At 39.4% G+C, this 20389-nt stretch overlaps 1 protein-coding gene across 2 annotated transcripts in view; it reads left to right on the top strand.

The window, feature by feature from the left end:
• The first annotated feature begins 12813 nt into the window (after positions 1–12813).
• Positions 12814–20389, top strand: part of GPR155 (G protein-coupled receptor 155) — a 42570-nt gene continuing 34994 nt past the window's right edge. For both annotated transcript variants that reach the window (XM_043487682.1, XM_043487683.1), the window contains exons 1-2: positions 12814–13011; positions 17069–17565. In XM_043487682.1, the coding sequence (XP_043343617.1) occupies positions 17100–17565 (466 nt within the window). In that variant the 5' untranslated portion in view covers positions 12814–13011; positions 17069–17099. The remainder of the gene's footprint in view (positions 13012–17068; positions 17566–20389) is intronic.

Raw genomic sequence — 20389 nt, 5'->3', positions numbered from 1 at the left:
AGTGGACAGTAGGGAAAGCTGCTCCTGGCGAGAAGCAGAATCACCCTCTGAGGCCACCCAGCTAACAGATTCACTTGACAAGAGGGTGCTTCCCAAGAAATGTGGTGCTATTCTGCACAGGGTGGCCTACACAAGTCACACCTTTGAAAAGGGACTATTTTTATCAGTAGAGATGCCTATTTTGTTGGGACAATTGTCAATTAGATCGTTTGAGTATGTGGAGAGTATCCTAAAGGTTTGGTTTTCTTAGTGCAAGTCATGGTTCCCACCTGGTAACAGTTTGGAAATTTGGGCCAGAAGTTTCTTCTCATTGGCTTGAGATGGTATTAAGTATCCTACATGGAGGCCGAATGATTCTGATTAGCTAGGGCAGAGGATACAAGTGAGCCAAGTCAATCACAGTAGACACAAGTGTCTGACACAATCCTGGAGGTGGGGGGGACACTAGATGATAGACATTCATAAAGCAGTGCAGACTTCCCTGGAAGCTCAGTGACAAAAAATCCGCCTGCAGTGCAGGAGATGTGGGTTCAATCCCTGAGTCAGGAAGATTCCCTGGAGGAGGAAATGGCAACCCACTCCAGTATTCTTGCCTGGAGAATTCCATGGACAGAGGAGCCTGGCGGGCTACAGTCCGTGGGGTTGAAAAGAGTCGGACATGACTGAGCACAACAGCAGAAGCAACAACAAAGCAGGGCCAGAGATGGAGCCCCAGATCCAGCCACCAGCTCCAAAGCTGAGCCAAGAACCTGAGCAAGTAGTCGGATATGTAATAGGGGTTCAGACATGAGATGTCTTCCAGGAATTTTATCACAAGATTACTTTCTTTGAGGTAGTTGGTTTTTTTTTTTATTAGAGCTGACATGGAGCTGTACAATGACTTTTACTCAAGGACATCTTAAAGGCCCTGCTAGACATATTGGCAAACACATGATAAGTATACCTTGGCTAGACGTCTGACAAACATGCAATAAACATAACCACAGCATGATTACCAGTCATTAGTCCACACGCCCTTCATTTGCTCAGCCTTCTTAAGGCTTAAGGTCTCATCTCTTAGGTATCTCTAGGGCAAATACACATTGACTTTGAGATAATATTTCCATTATTAATATTCCCATTAGCTCATACTATTCTGCTATCTTCTTTTACCACATTTGACAGATTTTTATCTCTGTACATTCCTAGTTTATTTTATTCTGCATTGAGGATTTTTGGATCTTGATTCTGTAGCAAGAACTACAGAAACATTCTCTGTGCTGGGCGAGAACTTTCTACACTTGGAGTCTAGAGTGGGGCTATAATCACATATAAGAATTTGGAAAGTGGTGTAAAGAAGAACAATTTTCAAAGACATTTAACTTTTAAAAGAAAATGTAGGTGGATATTGTTATGACCTTGATACAGGTGAGGATTCCTTAAATAAGACACCAAATGCACAAACTATAAGATTAGTAAAAAGCTGTATTTTAGAAAATAACATCCCTGAAGAAATATAAGAGGAAATTATGACTGTTTCTAAAAAACTGAAGCTTTAAGAGATGATGAAATGAAGGCACTGAGGTTTTGCTATAATACAGTAAATGTATTGACTGAGTTACTGAATATATCCGAAAATTACTTCATCCAGTTTTACCGATAACATGAACTTTTTGACTGGAATCTGATAATGGCCTTATAGTTAGGAAATAGTGTAAATATATGAGAAATGAAAACAGGGGTCAGTTTTCTTTTGTTTTGTTTTTATCCACAAACCAAAAAGAAATGGGTTTCATATGAGAAATACATCCTGATAGGAAAAACCCTATTGAGATGGATTTCCAAAGGAAGTTCCCAGACTCAGTGTACCCTTTTTCCCACAATAAGAACACATTTCTCCCCATAGAGGACTGAGACTCGAAATTTTTTCTGCCTTCATCTAAGACAAATATTCCTGCCTGCCTTTGAAACAGATTTATAATTTAGACTTTATTCCCTAAATGTGTCAAAATTTGCATTAGAATCATGTGCAGAATCTGGGGGGAAAGGTATGGACACAATCCCAGTGATGTTGATTTAGTAAGTCTGACAGGGGCCTGGCATCTATATTTTTAAAAATTACATTCCCCAAGTGATCATTTTGCAATGCATAGAAATGTCAAATCATTGTTATACACCTGAAATTAACATAATATTGTATGTAAATTATGCTTCAATTTAAAAAATTTAATTCCCCAGATGACTCTGGTGTGAAGCTGATTGAGCAATGTGACAGACCTTTGGACTTCTGACTATGATTAAACGTTCTACTTTTTACCCCTCTGTACCTCAGTCCTTATGGTTGATCCCTGCCCCATGTTACTCCATCTTTTGCTCACGTGACTCTCCTAGGTCATGATCAGTAACCTACACATTAAAATCATGCTAAACAAATAATGTGTGGAGCAAGCAGGTAGCTTGGTAGGACCAAATTGCTAGCATGTACAGAAATACCTAGTTTTACTGCACTTGGTTTTATTGTGCTCCACAGAAAACTGTGCTTTTTACAAATTGAACATCTGTGGAAACCCTGCATTGCCAGATGATGGTTAGCACTTTTTAGCAATGAAGTATTTTTTAATTAAGATATGTAAATTGTTTTACAGACATAATGTACATTTGTACACATTGCACATTTAGCAGACTATACTGTAAATATCACTTTTATAGGCAATAGGAAACCCCAAAGTTCATGTGACTCACTTTATTGCAATATTCATTTTATTGTGGCAGCCTGGAACCAAACCCACAATATCTTCAAAGTATGCCTGTAAAAACAGTGAAACGAGAAGATGAGAACATGCTGAGAAAGTGAAAGAATGATAGAGTGCTTGAAAGCACATCAAGAATAAGGCCTAAAAGAGGAAACAATGGAACAGGTCTTGTCAAAATGGAGGAAGTGTCTGAACACTAACCTTCCACTCTCTATCCTTTTATAGAACATCACCTAGAGCAATATCCGTGCACCAGCTGGCTCCTTAGCAACAGCTTCCCATTGGTCACCTTCCCTCAGAGAGACTGATACTAAGCTCTCTTATTTCCCTTTCCAGGAGTGGAAGAGACAAGCTGCTCTTTTTCAGATTACTCCGTAATTACTTTCAGGAAACCTGTACATTCACATAGACTAACTCCCTATAACAGAGGGAGTTTACCACTTTTCCTGCTTACCACCTTCCAAAGTTAGCAGAAGAATTTTGGACAAACAAGAAAAGTGATCATTTCCTTCATACTCTAGTTTTTGACACAACATGGTTGGATGAGTGAGGTTAAAGTGGTTGAGAAGAAAGATTCAGGGAGATGCTTCTGAATTTCTCTGAGATCACTGCCTGAGTTTGAAGATTTCTAAATACGGTTTCAATTGCCCTCAGGGACAATCTCCTTTTGCCTCTAAAACAATTACATTCACTGTGGCAAATATTGGGCTTAAGCTTTTTTAATAGGAGTTTTTCATTTGACAAAGACTATCATGTAAAAAGAAGATCCTTAACCAATTACTGAGGCAACATATGAAATGAAATTTCTAAGGCTTTTCTAGGAATTTTATCACATGTTAGCATTATATAAACATCTTGTCTCCAAAATGTACACCCACGGGAGAGGGCTTGAGTTAGGCTATTGGAGCCAGGCTTGAGGACATAGTTAATAGTCCTTTTAGCTATAGGCTATAGAAGCCTAGCTGCCAATTAACACTGCACTGAGAAACTCACTTTTATCAGTTTTATTCTTCAAGAACAACTTACTCCAAACCTAGTGCCCAGGCATCTTTCTGACTCAGTCTGGGTAGTGCTTTTATACTTCATAAGTCTTAAGTTCTGTGTCCTATTTCCACTTTTTGGAATGGCTTAGGGAAAGCTTGCATAGAAGTTAAGGTAAAAGGAAAGTCTAAATAACTTCTGGAATTCTGCTGCTGCTGCTGCTGCTTTGGAATTCTTGGGACATTTAAATATTTGTAGAATTGATTCTTGGGACATTATCACATTTAGTCTGTCCAGTGCTCAGCCGCTCAGTCATGTCTGACCCTTTGCGACCCACAGACTATAACCCACTAGGCTCCTCTGTCTATGGGATTTTCCAGGCAAGAATACTAGAGTGGGTTGCCATTTCCTCCTCCAGGGTATCTTCCCAACCCAGGGATCAAACCCACATTTCCTGTGTCCCCTGCATTGCAGGCGGATTCTTTACTGCTGAGCCATCAGGGAATGACAGTTCTTCATGATTTGGCTTTTTCAACCATTGATAGTCACAAAACAATCTGGTTCCTCGACTGCCACTCAGAGACTTGAGTTCTGATACTTCTTCTTCAGTTACTTTTGTTGATATTTGAAAGAATCAGTACAAGAAAGAACAGGTGTTAATGTCCTAAGTTCTCTAAATATGGAAACTTCATAAAAGTGTTTAGCTGGTATTCCAAGAGTTGGCAGGGTAACAAATATTTATCTGGTGCCTACTATGTGCCAAGCACTGTTTCAGGTACTAAGGATACCACAGAAATCAACACAGATAAAGTGCCTACCCTTTCAAGGAAGGAAGGAATGTAGAACTCCTGAAACACAAAATCTACTGGAAGAATGCATCTGAGGTCTATGCTTAACTTTTATGCTGAAGATATGATAGATAACTTGTTTTTTGAACTAGCTATTAAACTCAAAAGTTCCATCCAAATTTTAACAAGAATCAGCTAAAGACCTTACTCCAAAGTCAAAACTAAATCTGCGGTTTTGCCACTTCCTCTTTATATCATACAAAGTTGGTTAGTTTTACAGTGTCTCATCTTAGAGATCATTCAAATTACAAAATGTTCTACACATTTATAAGATTCTTTATAGAATGACTGCCTATTACATAAGTCTGTCTGTGAGCACCTTTTTTACTGAACAAACTAGCAGTAACAACAGGAGTATTTTTTGTTGTTCTTCATTTTCATTTTCCTGATCTCTAACCCTTTTACAAAAAAAAAAAAAGGTCAAAACAAAACCACAAGTACTGTATCAAGACGCTAAATCCTGAGGCAAATCAGATGGGCTCCAAAGTCAACATGTTGCTATTGCATACTTTCTGCACTCTAGCTTATCTAAATCATTGATTTAACTTTTAGTTTCATAATCTCATTCTGGTTTCACTGTTTTTCTCCTTAAAACTTCTGAAGTGTTGACCCAGACAAAAGCCCTTGTCTATTTAACTACACTTGAGTCTCACCTGACATCAATCAAATCAGTAACAAGGTGAAATGTTTAGATTCTATTTTCCCTAAGGAAAAAAAAATATACATAATATACATATAATATATAATTTGTATATGTACCAGCAACTATGGTATAACTCTTTTATAGTGGCTGGATTTCTTATTTTCTCCAGCAATAACAATAACAAATGCAATTTATTTTTACTAGTTTATTATTAAAGGATATGCTAAAGGATACAAATGAACATCCAGATGGAAGAGGTGCATAGGGCAAAGTATGTGAGACTAGAGCTTGGAACTTCCATGCTCTCTCAGGAGGAATCCTTCTCCAGGTACGTCCATGTGTCCACCAACTCAGCCTTGTAAGAATATTTTAATAGCAAACTGAAAAGGGGAAAAAGCCACTATGTATTTACAAAAATACAATGTTGAATTTAAAAAAGTAGTTTTCAGGGTTTTACCTTGACAGGTCAGAAATTGTGGCTGAGATGGTAAAGAATCTGTCTGCAATGTGGGAGACCTGGGTTCGATCCCTGGGTTGGGAAGATTCCCTGAAGGAGGGCATGGCAACCCACTCCAGTATGCTTGCCTGGAGAATCCCCATGGACAGACGAGCCTGGCAGGCTACAGTCCATGGGGTCGCAAAGCAACGGACATGACTGAGTGACTGAGCACATAGCATGTAAAACAGCAAAAAGAAGCCATAATTTCAGAGAATGTTTATATAAAGCTATAAACCTGGGCTAAGTGAAAAGCTGGAAAAAATAAGAAATCCAGCCACTATGAAAGAGCTATACCATAGTTGCTGGTATCAAATAGCTTCCTGTGGGGAAGAAAATGCTTCCTTTATCCTTCTATGTTCCTTTGACTGGTCTAATAATCAAATTAACATAAGAAAGATTAACAAGAGAGAAACAAATTTAATTTCACACATACTTGAGAAGAGACCAAAGCAGTCTGTTTAAATGCCTTTTCAGAAAAAGAATCAATCATTTGTGAAAATTTGACAAAATAAAGGGGGTTTTGTTTAGGGTAGCAAACTAATGAAGGAATAACAAAGTTTGTTTATACAGCCTGCATGTGTGCTCAGTTGCTCAGTGCGTCTGACTCTTCGTGACCCTATGGACTATATAGCCCACCAAGCTCCTCTGTCCACGGAACTTTCCAGGTAAGAATACTGGAACGGGTTGCCATTTCCTCCTCCAGAGGATCTTCCCAACCCATGGACCAAACTTGAGTCACCTGCCTCTCCTGCATTGGCAGGCAGGTTCTTTACCACTGAGCCACTTGGGGAGCCCTTATACAGCTTTCTCGGCCTCAGATTTTCTCTCTCAGTGCCCTTCATCCTCATGGAATAGGGAAGATACCTTCCTTAGGGAGCTTTGTTTCCTGCTTTCAGGGGGACAAAGGAGGTTGAGACTGTTCTTATACCAGCTCTATCTCAAGTAACTTAAAATCAAAATAATCAATGTGCCACCTTGGCATATTCGGGAACCACCTGCCCCAAGCTCCATCATTCCCATTCAATAGAAAGAAATATGCTTTAACATCCTGGATAGTTGGTAGGCAGTTATGTTTTATTCAACCATTCAAAAACCATTTATGGAACACCTACCATATGTCAAGGAAAACATTATTATAATTGCTAGGACTACAGAAATTAACAAAAATAAGGCTTAGCCTGAGTGACTGAACTGAACTGACTGAAGGAGAAATTGCTTCTGTCAGGAAGGGGACAGAGAGTTTCAAAGAAACTAAATATTTTTTAAAGAAGTTTGAAATTATATTGTTGTTGTTTGTTCAGTTGCTCAGTCATATCCGATTCTTTGTGACTCCATGTACTGCAGTATGCCAGGCTTCCCTGTCCTTCACCATCTCCCAGAGCTTGCTCAGACTCCTGTCCATTGAGACAGTGATGGCATCTAACCATCTTATCCTCTGTTGTCCCCCTATCCTCCTGCCTTCAATCTTTCCCAGCATCAGGGTCTTTTCAAATAAGTCAGCTCTTCACATCAGGTGGCCAAAGTATTGGAGCTTAAGCTTAGGATTGACTGGTTTGATCTCCTTGCAGTCCAAGGGACTCCCAAGAGTCTTCTCCAACACCACAGTTCAAAAGCATCAATTCTTTGGCACTCAGCCTTCTTTATGGTCCAACTCTCACATCCATACATGACTAATGGAAAAACCATAGCTTTGACTAGATGGATCTTTGTCGGTAAAGTAACGTCTCTGCAGTTTAATATGCTGTCTAGGTTTGTCGCAGCTTTTCTCCCAAGGAGCAAGTGTCTTTTAATTTCATGGCTGCAGTCACCATCTGCAATGATTTTGCAGCCCAAGAAAGTAAAGTCTCTCACTGTTTCCATTGTTTCTCATCTTTTTGCCATGAAGTGATGGGACCAGATGTCATTATTTTAGTTTTCTGAATGTTGAGTTTTAAGCCAGCTTTTTCACTCTCTTCTTTCACCTTCAACAAGAGGCTCTTTAGTTCCTCTTTGCTTTCTGCCATGAGGGTGGTGTCACGTGTATATTTGAGGATACTGATGTTTCTCCCAGCAAACATGATTCCAGCTGTGCTTCATCCAGCCTGGCATTTCTCATGATGTACTCTGCATATAAGTTAAATAATCAGGGTAACAATATACAACCTTGATGTACTCCTTTCCCAATTTGGAACCAGTCTGTTGTTCCATGACTGGTTCTAACTCTTGCTTCTTGACCTGCATACAAGTTTCTCAGGAGGCAGATAAGGTGGTCTGGTATTTCCATCTCTTTAAGAATTTTCCAGTTTGTTGTGATCCACACATCAAAGGCTTTAGCATAGTTAATGAAGCAGAACTAGATATTTTTCTGGAATTCTCTTGGCTTTTCTATGATCCAACGGATGTTGGCAATTTGATCTCTGGTTCCTCTGCTGTTTCTAAATTCAGTTTGAACTTCTGGAAGTTCTCAGTTCATATGCTGCTTGAGCCTGGCATTAAGAATTTTTTTTTTTTTTGGCATTAAGAATTTTAAGCATTACTTTGCTAGCATGTGAAATCAGTGCAATGGTGTGGTAGTTTGAACATTCTTTGGCATTGTCCTTCTTTGGGATTGGAATGAAAACACCTTTTTCAGTCTTGTGGCCACTGCTGAGTTTTCCAAATTTGCTAGCACATTGAGTGCAGCACTTTCACAGCATCATCTTTTAGGATGTGAAATAGCTCAGCTGGAATTCCATCACCTCCACTAGCTTTGTTCACAGTGATGCTTCCTAAGGCCTACTTGACTTCACACTCCAGGATGACTGGCTCTAGGTGAGTGATCACAACATTGTGGTTATCTGGGTCATGAAGTTTTTTGTATAGTTCTTCTGTGTTTTCTTGCCACCTCTTCTTAATCTCTTCTGCTTCTGTTAAGTCCATACCATTTCTGTTCTTTATTTTGCCCATCTTTGCATGAATTGTCCCCTTGGTATCTCTAATTTTCTTGAAGAGGTCTCTAGTCTTTCCCATTCTATTGTCTTCCTCTATTTCTTTGCATTGCTCACTTACGAAGGCTTTATCTCTCCTTGCTATTCTTTGGAACTCTGTATTCAAATGGGTATATCTTTCCTTTTCTCCCTTGCCTTTAGCTTCTCTTCTCACCTACTTGTTAGGCCTCCTCAGACAACCATTTTGCCGTTTTGCATTTTTTTTTGTGGGGGGGGATGGTTTTGATCACCATCTCCTGTGCAATGTCACAAACCTCAGTCCATAGTTCTTCAGGCATTCTGTCCATCAGATGTAATCCCTTGAAGCTATTTGTCACTTCTATTATATAATCATAAGGGATTTCATTTAGGTCATACCTGAATGGTCTAGTGGTTTTCCCTACTTTCTTCAATTTAAGTCTGAATTTGACAATAAGGAGTTCATGATCTGAGCCACAGTCAGCTTCTAGTCTTGTTTTTGCTGACTGTATAGAGCTTCTCCATCTTTGGCTGCAAAAAAAATAACCAATCTGATTTCGGTGTTGACCATCTGGTGATGTCCAAGTGTAGAGTCTTCTCTTGTGTTGTTGGAAGAGGGGTTTGCTATGACCAGTGCGTTCTCTTGGCAAAACTGTTAGCCTTTGCCCTGCTTCATTTTGTACTCCAAGGCCAAACTTGCCTGTTAGTCCAGGTATCTCTAGACTTCCTACTTTTGGATTCCAGTCCCCTACAATGAAAAGGACATCATTTTGTGGTGTTAGTTCTAGAAGGTCTTGTAGGTCTTCATAGATCAGTTCAAATTCAGCTTCTTCAGCATTACTGGTTGGGGCATAGACTTGGATTACTGTGACATTGAATGGTCTGCCTCGGAAATGAATAGAAATCTTTCTGTCATTTTTGAGATTGCACCCAAATACTATATTTCGGACTCTTGTTGACTCTGCGGTTTTCTCCATTTCTTCTAAGAGATTCTGGCCCACAGTAGTGACTTCAAACAACACATTTTAAGTCACTCTGAACACTTCTACTATTTTACCTTCCTCTTCTTTACTCATCTTTGATTAGACACTATGGATGTCCAGAGTCCAAAGAGAGAAAGTCCAAAGAATTTTAAGGGAGATAATTCTCAACTTTTCAATAGGGAATATTCAATAGGTGTTGAAAGTTATGATAGAGATCTATATTTATGCATAAAAATGTTAAATATTATTAAATGAAAAGGTTACTAAAAATCATGTGTATGAAAAATAATGTGTATTGTATGAACTTACTTTTCTTTACTGGTTTTTATATGCATAGGAAAAAGTGATACATTTACAGTAAAGTGTTAACAGAAGTTATCTGAAGTGTTGTGCTTTCCACGTCCTATTTTCAGTTAATAGTACATACAGATCAGCATCTCACAGAAGGACTAGCAGACATGATAATGGAATTAAATGGTTACCTTATGGCATTTATCAGTAAATGCTTATCTAAGAATGACTTTTGATGCAGTCCTTCATTTCTGTAAATACTTTTCCTAGAGCCGTTGTCCCCCGGCCAGCTGCTTGTACCGGAAAACTTGTCCACTCTGTGCAGCTAGCTCCAAACCACATCTTTGGCTATGTTTTTTCTTTGTCTTGAGCTTGTTTTCTCTTCCGGTGTCTGCTAGCAATCTTACAGGTGCTGATACTTTCATGAGCAATTAGTTCTGAGGACAATGAGCACTAGAGTCCCATTCTCTTGCTGGCTGTTCTTAGACCAATGACTTAATCTCCAGGACCTCAAATGAAGAAGGTGATAACTTCTTCAAGAGAGGAGACTAACTTTCTTGAGATTTTAGATTTTAGGCCTAAAATCAAATTCATTATCTTCTGTAACCACTTCCCTCACTTGACATATTTCTTCATCTTCAGATAACAGAATGATAGGAAAGGGTGGAGTCTTAGAACTAGTAAGGGTGTTAAGAGTCTCCCTAGTTTGATTCCTTTTCTTTATTGTAGTTCAGTACAGTTCAGTCGCTCAGTCATGTCTGACTCTTTGTGACCCCATGAACTGCAGCACTCCAGGCCTCCCTGTTCATCACCAACTCTAGGAGGTTACTCAAACTCATGTCCATTGAGTCAGTGATGCCATCCAACCATCTCATCCTCTGTCATCCCCTTCTCCTCTCGCCTTCAATCTTTCCCAGCATCAGGGTCTTTTCAAGTAAGTCAGCTCTTCACATCAGGTGGCCAAAGTATTGGCGTTTCAGCTTCAGCCTCAATCCTTCCAGTGAATATTCAGGATTGATTTCCTTTCAGATTGACTGGTTGGATCTCCTCGCAGTCCAAGGGACTCTCAAGAGTCTTCTCCAACACCACAGTTCAAAAGAATCAATTCTTTGGTGCTCAGCTTCCTTTATAGTCCAACTCTCACTTCCATACATGACTACTGGAAAAACCACAGCTTTGACTAGATGGACCTTTGTTGGCAAAGTAATGGCTCTGTTTTTTAATATGCTGTCTAGGTTGGTCATAACTTTTCTTCCAAAGAGTAAGAGTCTTTTAATTTCACGGCTGCAGTCACCATCTACAGTGATTTTGGAGCCCCCCCCCCCCCCAAAATAAAGTCTGCCACTGTTTCCACTGTTTCTCCATCTATTTGCCATGAACTGATGGGACCAGATGCCATGATCTTTGTTTTCTGAATGTTGAGCTTTTTTAAGCCAACTTTTTCATTCACCTCTTTCATCAAGAGGCTCTTTAGTTCTTCTTCACTTTCTCTATTGTAATGGATGAGCAAATACCTAGGTTCATTATCTCCTTCTCTTTCTTAGCCTTGTCAGTAATCCAGTCCCAACAGTTCTTTCGTAATGTCTCTCAAATCTTTTCCATTCTTTTCATTACCACCACCCGAGAGTTCACTTTTATTTCCTCTTGGCTTGTTTTTTTCCCCAAAGTCAGCTGTTTTTCTTGCTTTCAGTCTTTCAACTAACCTGGGAAAACTTCCAGATTGCATATCCAAAATTAGTGTAATCACTAAGACATGTTCTCATGGGGGAAAAAAAAATTAATGGTTTTATTGTGGTCAGAGGATATGGTCCAAACTCCAAGGCTAACCTAAGAAACTTCCTAGAGTTTCACCCTACCGTTCATGTCCAGGCCTATCTTCCAGTTTTTCGCTAAAAGTCAAAGCTCAATAAATATTCCATTGAATTCATCTCCAAACTTTCTAAATAAACCCTTTCAGCTTTGAGATACTGTCAGATTAAAAAAAAAAAGGTAGCCAGGTTCAAGGCAAATAGGGAGGGCTGTTAAAAGTTAAGATAGAGAACAAGGGTGAAGTGAGGAGAACGGGGACAGAATGCATTATTTTCCTGTATCTTCAGTTCCTGCTCTGTTAAGTTTTTCACCAGTACAATCAGTGTCCTCTCAGTACTCTGAGGGGATACGCGTGGTTCCACCCACGATAAAAACACAAGCAGTCAGCGACTGGGTTTACTAAACCAAACGCAAAATGTCTCAGTCAGCAAAGAATCTGCCTGAAATATAGGAGACCAGAGTTCAATTCCTGGGTCGGGAAGATCCTCTGGAGAAGGAAATGGCAACCCACTCCAGTGTTCTCGCCTGGGGACTCCCATGGACAGAGGAGCCTGGCAGGCTACAGTCCATGGGATCCCAAAAGTCACACATGACTTGTAGGCTAAACCACCACCACCAAACAGAATAAAAAGCTTTACATTTTAGTCTCTGATCTAGGAAGGTCAAAGTCACACTGCCCTGGGAAAGGTGAAAGGCAGGAGTCTGACCCACGAGTCTTACTCTTTAAGACCTTGTTTTTAAACTGTACTATATAAACGGCTAGGCTAATAGAGGACTCGGCAGACCATACGAGGCTGGGGTTAGGCGGAAAGACAAGAAGCTTCTGCACCTGAATTTAGGGGGAAGAGAGAAACCACAAAGTCCCCACACCTGCCGCCATTTTGCGTGAGTCGAGCGGCCGGAAGTCCTGCCGCCGGCGTCTAGCGGCTCGCAGTAGGCGTGAGGAGAGGAGCGGGAGCGGGGGGAGGGGACGTGGGTGAGAACCATGGGCCTCCGCCTCTCGGCGGTCGAGGGCGGAGCGAAAGGGCGGGGCCGGGGCCCTCACGGCTCTGGGGTTCCCCTGGCCGGGGGAGGGGCTTAAAGGAGGGGCGGGGCGGCACGGGGAGGAGTTGACCTGGTCCCAGCTTACTAGCCCCTCACTTTCTCGGAACGTGACTGAGCTGCTGTAGCCTCACCCGGGCAGCCGGCAGCTCTCTGCTAGGAGGGCTGGGGGTGGGAAATGACGGTGATTTCCTCCCTGCTTGGTCCACCTCGAGCATCGACTCCCTTCTCCCGCGGCCCCGGGGCTGCAGACTTAGCAGGTGAGATGGGCCCCTGGGGCGCCGACCCGCGCGGTCCCGGCTCCTTTGCGGGCCCCTGGTGTCCCCGCTCTCGCTCCTCGAGTCTGAGCCGGTGGGCAGCGCCTAGGCCCGCAGTCCGCTGCGTGCGCCTGCCCGCCTCTGCCCCGCAGCGCCCGCCTTTAGGACGTGCGGTCCACCCGGGAAGACTTAGGCAGGGGAAGGGGCGGCTTGTCCCCTTTGGTGACAGATCTGCCATCCCCCAGTTTGAGGTGCGTCCACCATATCGTTCTCAGACTCTTTCCCCTTATTCTGGGGGGTTGCCTCAGCGAATGCCATCCTGGGAGCTTGTGCCCAGATACCTGGAGCGTTGCACCAAACTGTCTCCCTTACCCCTTTTAGGAGCATTTCACTTACCTTGCGTTGTGACTACCATGCCCCGGGAAAGCTGAGCGTCCAACTTTTTATTCCAGGTGCCGAACACTTCTACTGCTGCCTTCCCAGGCATTGGGTGGCAGCTGTTCTTTGGCCGGCCTGTTTGGTTAGGGATTCTCTACAACCTTATCTTAGAGGGCCAAAGTCTGTCCCCGCCGACAAGGCAAGAGGCAGCGCTCAGCCCTCCCCACCCTGGGTCTCTAGGGAGGACATTTGGTCCCCTGCAAGTAGGTGGGAGTGGGTGGATGGTGTGACTGTTGATGTCGGAAAGTGCTTGAATGGTACAATACTGTATTATGTTTTTCCCACCGGATAAAAGATATTGGGTGTTTGCCTAAGGTTTTAAAGCTTTCTCTTTGAAACCAGTCAGAACCCTCCTCCCCATTTTCACTTAATAGCAGTTTAGGGTGTCAGTGGTTCCTCCTTGTTATCTAAATCATGAGTGACCAGAAGTGACTGGCGTATAGCATTTGGCTGCTCCCTTCCCAGTGAGTGGTCTTTTACTGTGACAAGCCAACTTTTTGTTCTTTAACAAGCACTGTTTTTAATGAGATGAAAAGACTGGATGCAATTTAAAAAAAATACTTCCATTGCTGTGGCTCCTGTTTATTTTAAAAGAATGCTTTAGGAAGTTTATTTTCTTCCTGTTGGGAAAAAAGAAATTAAGATGACATAAAACTTTCTGAGTCCTTTTTGGTTATTTTGATTGCCCCTCAATTAGCAGATATTGCTTTTATGATATCAAGGAACATTAAAAGAATGGGAAAGGGAAGATTACTTTCCAAAGTTTTTCTCTTAATTTTTGACTAACTGAAAGTTAAACCTGGACATTGCTACAACTATTTGACCATCACCTAGAGGGAACTAAAGAACTTTCCCTTCCCTGTTAACAACTAAGATCAAACTAAATTTTTGAATTGAACTCCCCTTAGTTTTTTGGTATAAAACAAAAACTGATAACCTTACAATCTATTCCATCCCTCTGTTTTAGTTGGAGGCTGTTTAATATCAAGTATGTTTGATGAATTGGCATAGAACAATTAATTGTATTTAACTTACTACCATTCTTGTTAACTATTAGGACACACAACTCCCAATAGCAGTTGTTACCATTTCTTGAAGGTCTGCTTTGTGAAAAGCTACTATAATAAGCTGTGTGTAAAATCTCCAGTCCTCACAATATCCGTCTAAGGAGATCTTTACTCTTATTTTACAGTTGAAGGAGCTGAAGTGCAGACAGGCTTAGTTGCCCAAGGAGTTGATAAGCAATAGGCCCCAAATTGGGTTCAGGCCATTTGACTCTTTTCACTGAACAATTGAAAATTTACTTAAAACTGTTGGTTTAAAAATTATTGGAATAAATTGACATGCAAGTGTGGTTGGTACAAATAAGGGGCAGTGAGAAGTGTAAGTTATAATAGTCCAGGCAAAGAAATATAGGGAACTTTTTAAAAATAACAGAAGACTGGAATAGTTTATCACTTTAATCTTAGCACTATTTTTTCAAATCACATTTCTGAGGAGATCTGAATGTTTAACACTTTAGTTCACTCATTTACCAGCTCCTTACTTCAGTTATGATTACCTGTACCAATTAGTAGCTTTCCCAGGATATAATCTGATGTTTATTTGGTAGACTTCAAGTATGTGTGAATATTACAGGTTTTGTGTATATTGACCACTCCTATCTAATCCTAGTAGGAAAATAACTTGTCCTGATTCAGATTTAAACATAATATTTTTAAATGGGTTCAGCTTATACTAGGGTAGCACAGAGAAAATTATCTCATCCACACCCCCTTAGATCAGTTTTTGTTGATTTCTGGCCTGCCATCTGAGTCCTTAATGTTATGTGGGTGTTTAAGTATTTAACCCTGGGCATTGTACATTTCAGGAAGCATAAGCTGTTTTACTTTTTATGTTATATAAGGTTACTTTGGATGGTTTACCCATAATAATCACTTAGGAATTGGCAATGGTCTCTATATTAACTTCTAGTTACTAATAAAAGCTGATTAGTTGCAGAGTTGTTCAAATCTAATGTTCATTGTGTCCCTGGCAGCAAGAGGAAAGTCTGCTAAGTATTGTCATGTTAACATAAAGTTTTCCTTGCTTTAGCATTTTCTGAACATCTTTAGAACATTTTACAAGACATTTTGTGTTCTTTAACATTGTGTGAACAGCTTTAGAACATTTTAGAGCACATTTTGTGGTCTTGGGCCTGTTGCTATATATAGTGAAAAACTTAGAATACTTAGCATTCAGAGAAAACAAGATCTGTCCATGAAATAGATAGTTCCTAAGAGAACATTGATCCACCTAAGAGCGAAAGGTTTATATAAGAGCAGGTAATTGTTTTAGTCTCCTAATCTCCTATGTGCTTTAATCTCCAGGCACTGTGCTCGGCATTAGTGAAAAAAGTGAAGTCGCTCAGTCGTGTCCGACTCTTTGCGACCACATGGACGATAGCCTACCAGGCTCCTCCATCTATGGGATTTTCCAGGCAAGAGTATTGGAGTGGATTGCCATTAGGAAGAAACAAAAGCATGCACAGTCCTTGCTTCTATGGCACTTAATGTCCAGTGAAGGAGACAGACATAAGTCACATAGTCACTCTAATACATAGTCTAATAAATTGAGAAAAGTGTCCTAATGTTAAGGAACATGATTCTGCTTGAGAAAGGCTCCTTGCGCGGGTATGGTGTTAGAGGAGCCTTACCTGATACAAACAACTCCTGAATTTATTTGCATACAATTCAAAGGATGGGTAGTTGTTATGTGGAGAATGGTAGGTGGTTAAGGAAGAAAATATTCTAGAGTGAACTGCATGTGCAAAGTCCCTGTGGCGTTCAAGGGCACATTCATTGCCGCTATGGAGCATTCAAGACAGCCAATATGTGTTTGTGGTGTAAAAGGAACTAAGAGGAGGTAGGTGGGATGCCATCATTTTTTCCTTCATTCTCTCTCTTATATGCCACCAAAAGTTATATTTAACTTTTGTTAAGTGATTTATTTGTAACAGATGTGTTTATAAGGATTCGATATTGAATAATATCAAGTTCCTACGAGGTAGGTCCTATTATTGCCACTTCACACATGAGGAAAGTGAAGCACAGAAGTTACTGGTTCAAAGTTAATTAGTGATATTTTATTATATTCTTTTTCCTATCCTATATTCAAGACCTTCTGCAGGCTGGAAAAGACCTTCCTGTCCATTGTGACTCCTTGATGTAGCCCTGAGAACTTCTGAAATTTCTGGACAATTTGGCTGCAGTGGACATTCAGCAGAGACTCTGTGGGCCCCACGCTCTCATCCACTAGGCGGAGCTTGAGTGTGGATCACTGGAGAGAACCACAGGGCATCATTGCAGCTGTGCTATTTGTGAATGTTATTTTACTCATATCTGATACTGAATATTGGACATAAATATTTTGAGCTGACCCACCTTTGAGAGTCAAGAGGTTGTTGTTGGCAGACATTCCCACCTTTTTTTTTTTTTCTTCATTGCATTTTTCTCTGATGGTAGTTGAAAAAAATTTTGTGTATTTATTTGGCCATTTAATAAATTTAGGTTTGCCAGTGTATCCTTTCAACTAGAATTCTTCATGTTGATTTCACACTGAATCTTTCTTCCTTTCTTTTCAGAGCTCTGGTTGGAGTTGGAAGGTGAAAGAAAATGAATTCTTTTTCCGATATACCTGCCAAGAACTTAACCCTTGCGGTCAATATGACCAAGACTTTGTCCTCACCAGTTACACATGGATTTAATTCCACTAATGACCCACCTTCAATGTCAATAACAAGGCTTTTTCCAGCCTTACTAGAATGCTTTGGCATAGTCCTTTGTGGCTACATAGCAGGAAGGGCCAATGTTATAACATCAACACAGGCAAAAGGACTGGGAAATTTTGTGTCCAGATTTGCACTTCCAGCTTTACTATTCAAAAACATGGTTGTACTTAATTTTTCGAATGTGGATTGGTCTTTTCTGTATAGTATCTTAATTGCCAAAGCTTCCGTATTTTTCGTTGTATGTGTATTAACGTTATTGGTTGCCAGTCCCGATAGTCGATTTAGCAAAGCTGGACTATTTCCTATTTTTGCTACACAAAGTAATGACTTTGCATTGGGATATCCTATAGGTAAGTTATTTTTTATTTTTTAAGTCTTAAAAAATTTCAGGTGTTTTAGGAGGTAATAAAATGTAAGCCTTTAACTTGAATCTTTTAACTATGTGTTAGTGATTTATACCTCATTCTTGAATCTAAGAAATCTTTCATGTTTTTTCTTAAATATGTCTTAAGTTAGTCGGATTGTATATTTTTTCAGAGTTTGAGGCACCTTCAAACATCTGCTTAAAATAAATGGTCGTGTCCAAATAAACTGAGTCCTCTTTCTAATAGTATTCTTTTTCTTCTCCACAGTCACATATGAAAGATGTTTCATTGCCAGAAGAGATCAGATTCTGATTTAAATTATGTAAAAAGCAGAGGCATACACCTGTTTAAGAACAGTCATTATTAAGTGTTAGCAGTGGAAATTTATGAGGGACTTTTTCCCTTCCTTATTTTTCTTACCATTTAGAGTGTATGTTATTTTACATTAATGCCTGTTATTGAATTTGTTATTCAAAATATCAGTGTACTTTTGTTGAAGTTAATTTCTTGTTTAAGAACAAAATGATGGGGTTTTTTGTGTTTTTTTTTTAACATTTCCAATTTTTCCTTCTTTAAATTTCCAACTCTTTAAATAGCCTAATTTTATGTTTCCATGTGTATGTTTCCTAATGAAATAGTAAACACACCAACTGAGGATGTTTAAATATCTTAGAAACATATTCTGTTTTCCAAACTGCCACCAAGAAAATGCATACTTAATAACTAGTCTTTAATATTCTTTATGTTAAAAGTTTATGTTGTGCTTTGATCATTTATCATAATGCAGGGATCTGAATATTATGGATATAGTCATTCATTTTTTCCTTCATTCATTGATAGGAGCCTGTTAGTACCAATGACTATGCTAGCTGCTGGGAATACCCTTGTGAACAAAGTTCTTGTACATATTGAATTTACATTTCAATGGGAAAATAAAAATAATATCATGTAATTAGAAGGGCCATAAAAATAAAGTAGTGTTATTTTCTAAGGAGGTGCTATTTGAGGTTGGAGGTAGGGTCAGTGAAGGCCTCTCTGGTGATCTATCTTCTGGGCAGAAACTAAATGAAACTTAATGAAATGAATGATTGAAATCTGCCATTAACTTTCAAATTTCTTACCTTTTAACTATCCCCCCTCCAGAAAAGTTATTTCACCTCTGGCACTGAAAGGATTCTGGAGGACTATCATTCTCCTCCATCTCACACTCACCAGAAATAGAGATTTACCTAAGAAATTAAATCATTCTGAGTAAAGCCGGAGATTATGAAAGAGAAAAAACTAGGCTGTTAGATAACTGAGCTATAAACAGTCAGAAACGAGATAGATGTTCCTTGAAGGTTAATGAATTTTAAAATTAAGGCTGAACCAAGCATTTAAATAAAGACTATGGAAATAAAAGAGCAAGAAGTTAATGTGTTGTCCATCTCTTCAGGAGCATTAATTATGTTTGTCAAGGTATTTATGGTATAAGGAAAGACTTTAGAAATGGCTAAGTATCATAGTGTTAAATAATAAATAGTGTTATATCTTAATTTAGACATGAACCATAAGTTTCATGCCATCATAGAGTAGTAAGCCCATAATTAAATAGAAGTAATATTTGTAACTTTCTGAGAGTACTTATATACTTATCTCATTTGAGGTAGGGCAGATGTTATTATCCTCATTTTCAAATAAGGAGGCAGACTTACAGAGATTTAATTGTCTTACCCCAGGTCACACAGGTGACTAGATTTAAATCTTGGGTGTTCTTTTATGCCACACAGTTACATAACATGCCCATCGAATCACTAGAAGGCCCAACTAGCCCTTGTAATATATTATTTTCAGATAGAATCAAAGTTTTTCTTTATCTTTACATTATTCAAAATAATTCATAAAATGAGTAGCAATAGCAAAAGACCTATTAGATGAGTTTATTTATTTTCATATTAAGGCAGAATCTCCAAATAAAAAACATAGTCAACCATTTTCATTGCTGCTTCTCTCATGTCCCATACTAAATCAGTGAATCCAGAAATAATCATGTTTCCATCAGTGTGCTAGCCCAATTTCCCTGATGATTATACTTGCATATTTTGAGTTGTAATTTTTGTTTTTATTTTGTTGTTGTTGTTTTTAAATCACAATATAAGCACTCTTATAACATTAGGTTGTAGACAATAACTTTACTAGAAATCAATAGTATAGACAGTAAGTGTTTTCTCATATATCTGCAGATTGGAAGATGTGGTACAGAACTGTAGGGCCATGTATTTGCTCTGATGAGATTATTTATTATCTCTGATCATGCCCATCTGCCTTGTGGCCATGCTTAGGGTGAACAGAGAAGACTGTCTCTAAAGAGAAGACCATTCTTTTGTTTGTTACGTGACCGCTCCCAAGAATTCCCACTCTCTTGTTCACAGATAAGCATCACAGCTTAAAGGAAATGTCCTTTTTAAGACTGCATTTGATCTGCAACATTGGTCCAATTTACAGGTTACTCAGAAGAAGAGGGATAAGTTAATGATTAAAGACAAAGGAGAGTCATGTTTCCTTTTTCTCTATACTATGACAATTATAAAGGTCTATAAAACTGCATCAGAATGAGTTATCTGTACTTAAGTGACAGAATACTACATTGCATTATTGCAGACTAAAAAAGGAAGCTTGCTATTTTAAGAAAAAATTCTTTTCAAAGGTACTTTAAGAAATCTGAGAAGAAACCAGGAATCTACTGAGGTGAAATGTTGATCTGAGCAAATCAGAATGGTTCCCTGCCTCTGTCATTAAAAGATACTAATGGGGCATAGTTAAGTCCTAT

The sequence above is a fragment of the Cervus canadensis genome, chromosome 15 (assembly GCF_019320065.1).
Source record: "Cervus canadensis isolate Bull #8, Minnesota chromosome 15, ASM1932006v1, whole genome shotgun sequence".
Classification (NCBI taxonomy): Eukaryota; Metazoa; Chordata; class Mammalia; order Artiodactyla; family Cervidae; genus Cervus; species Cervus canadensis.
This window is presented reverse-complemented; position numbering and strand designations above follow the sequence as displayed.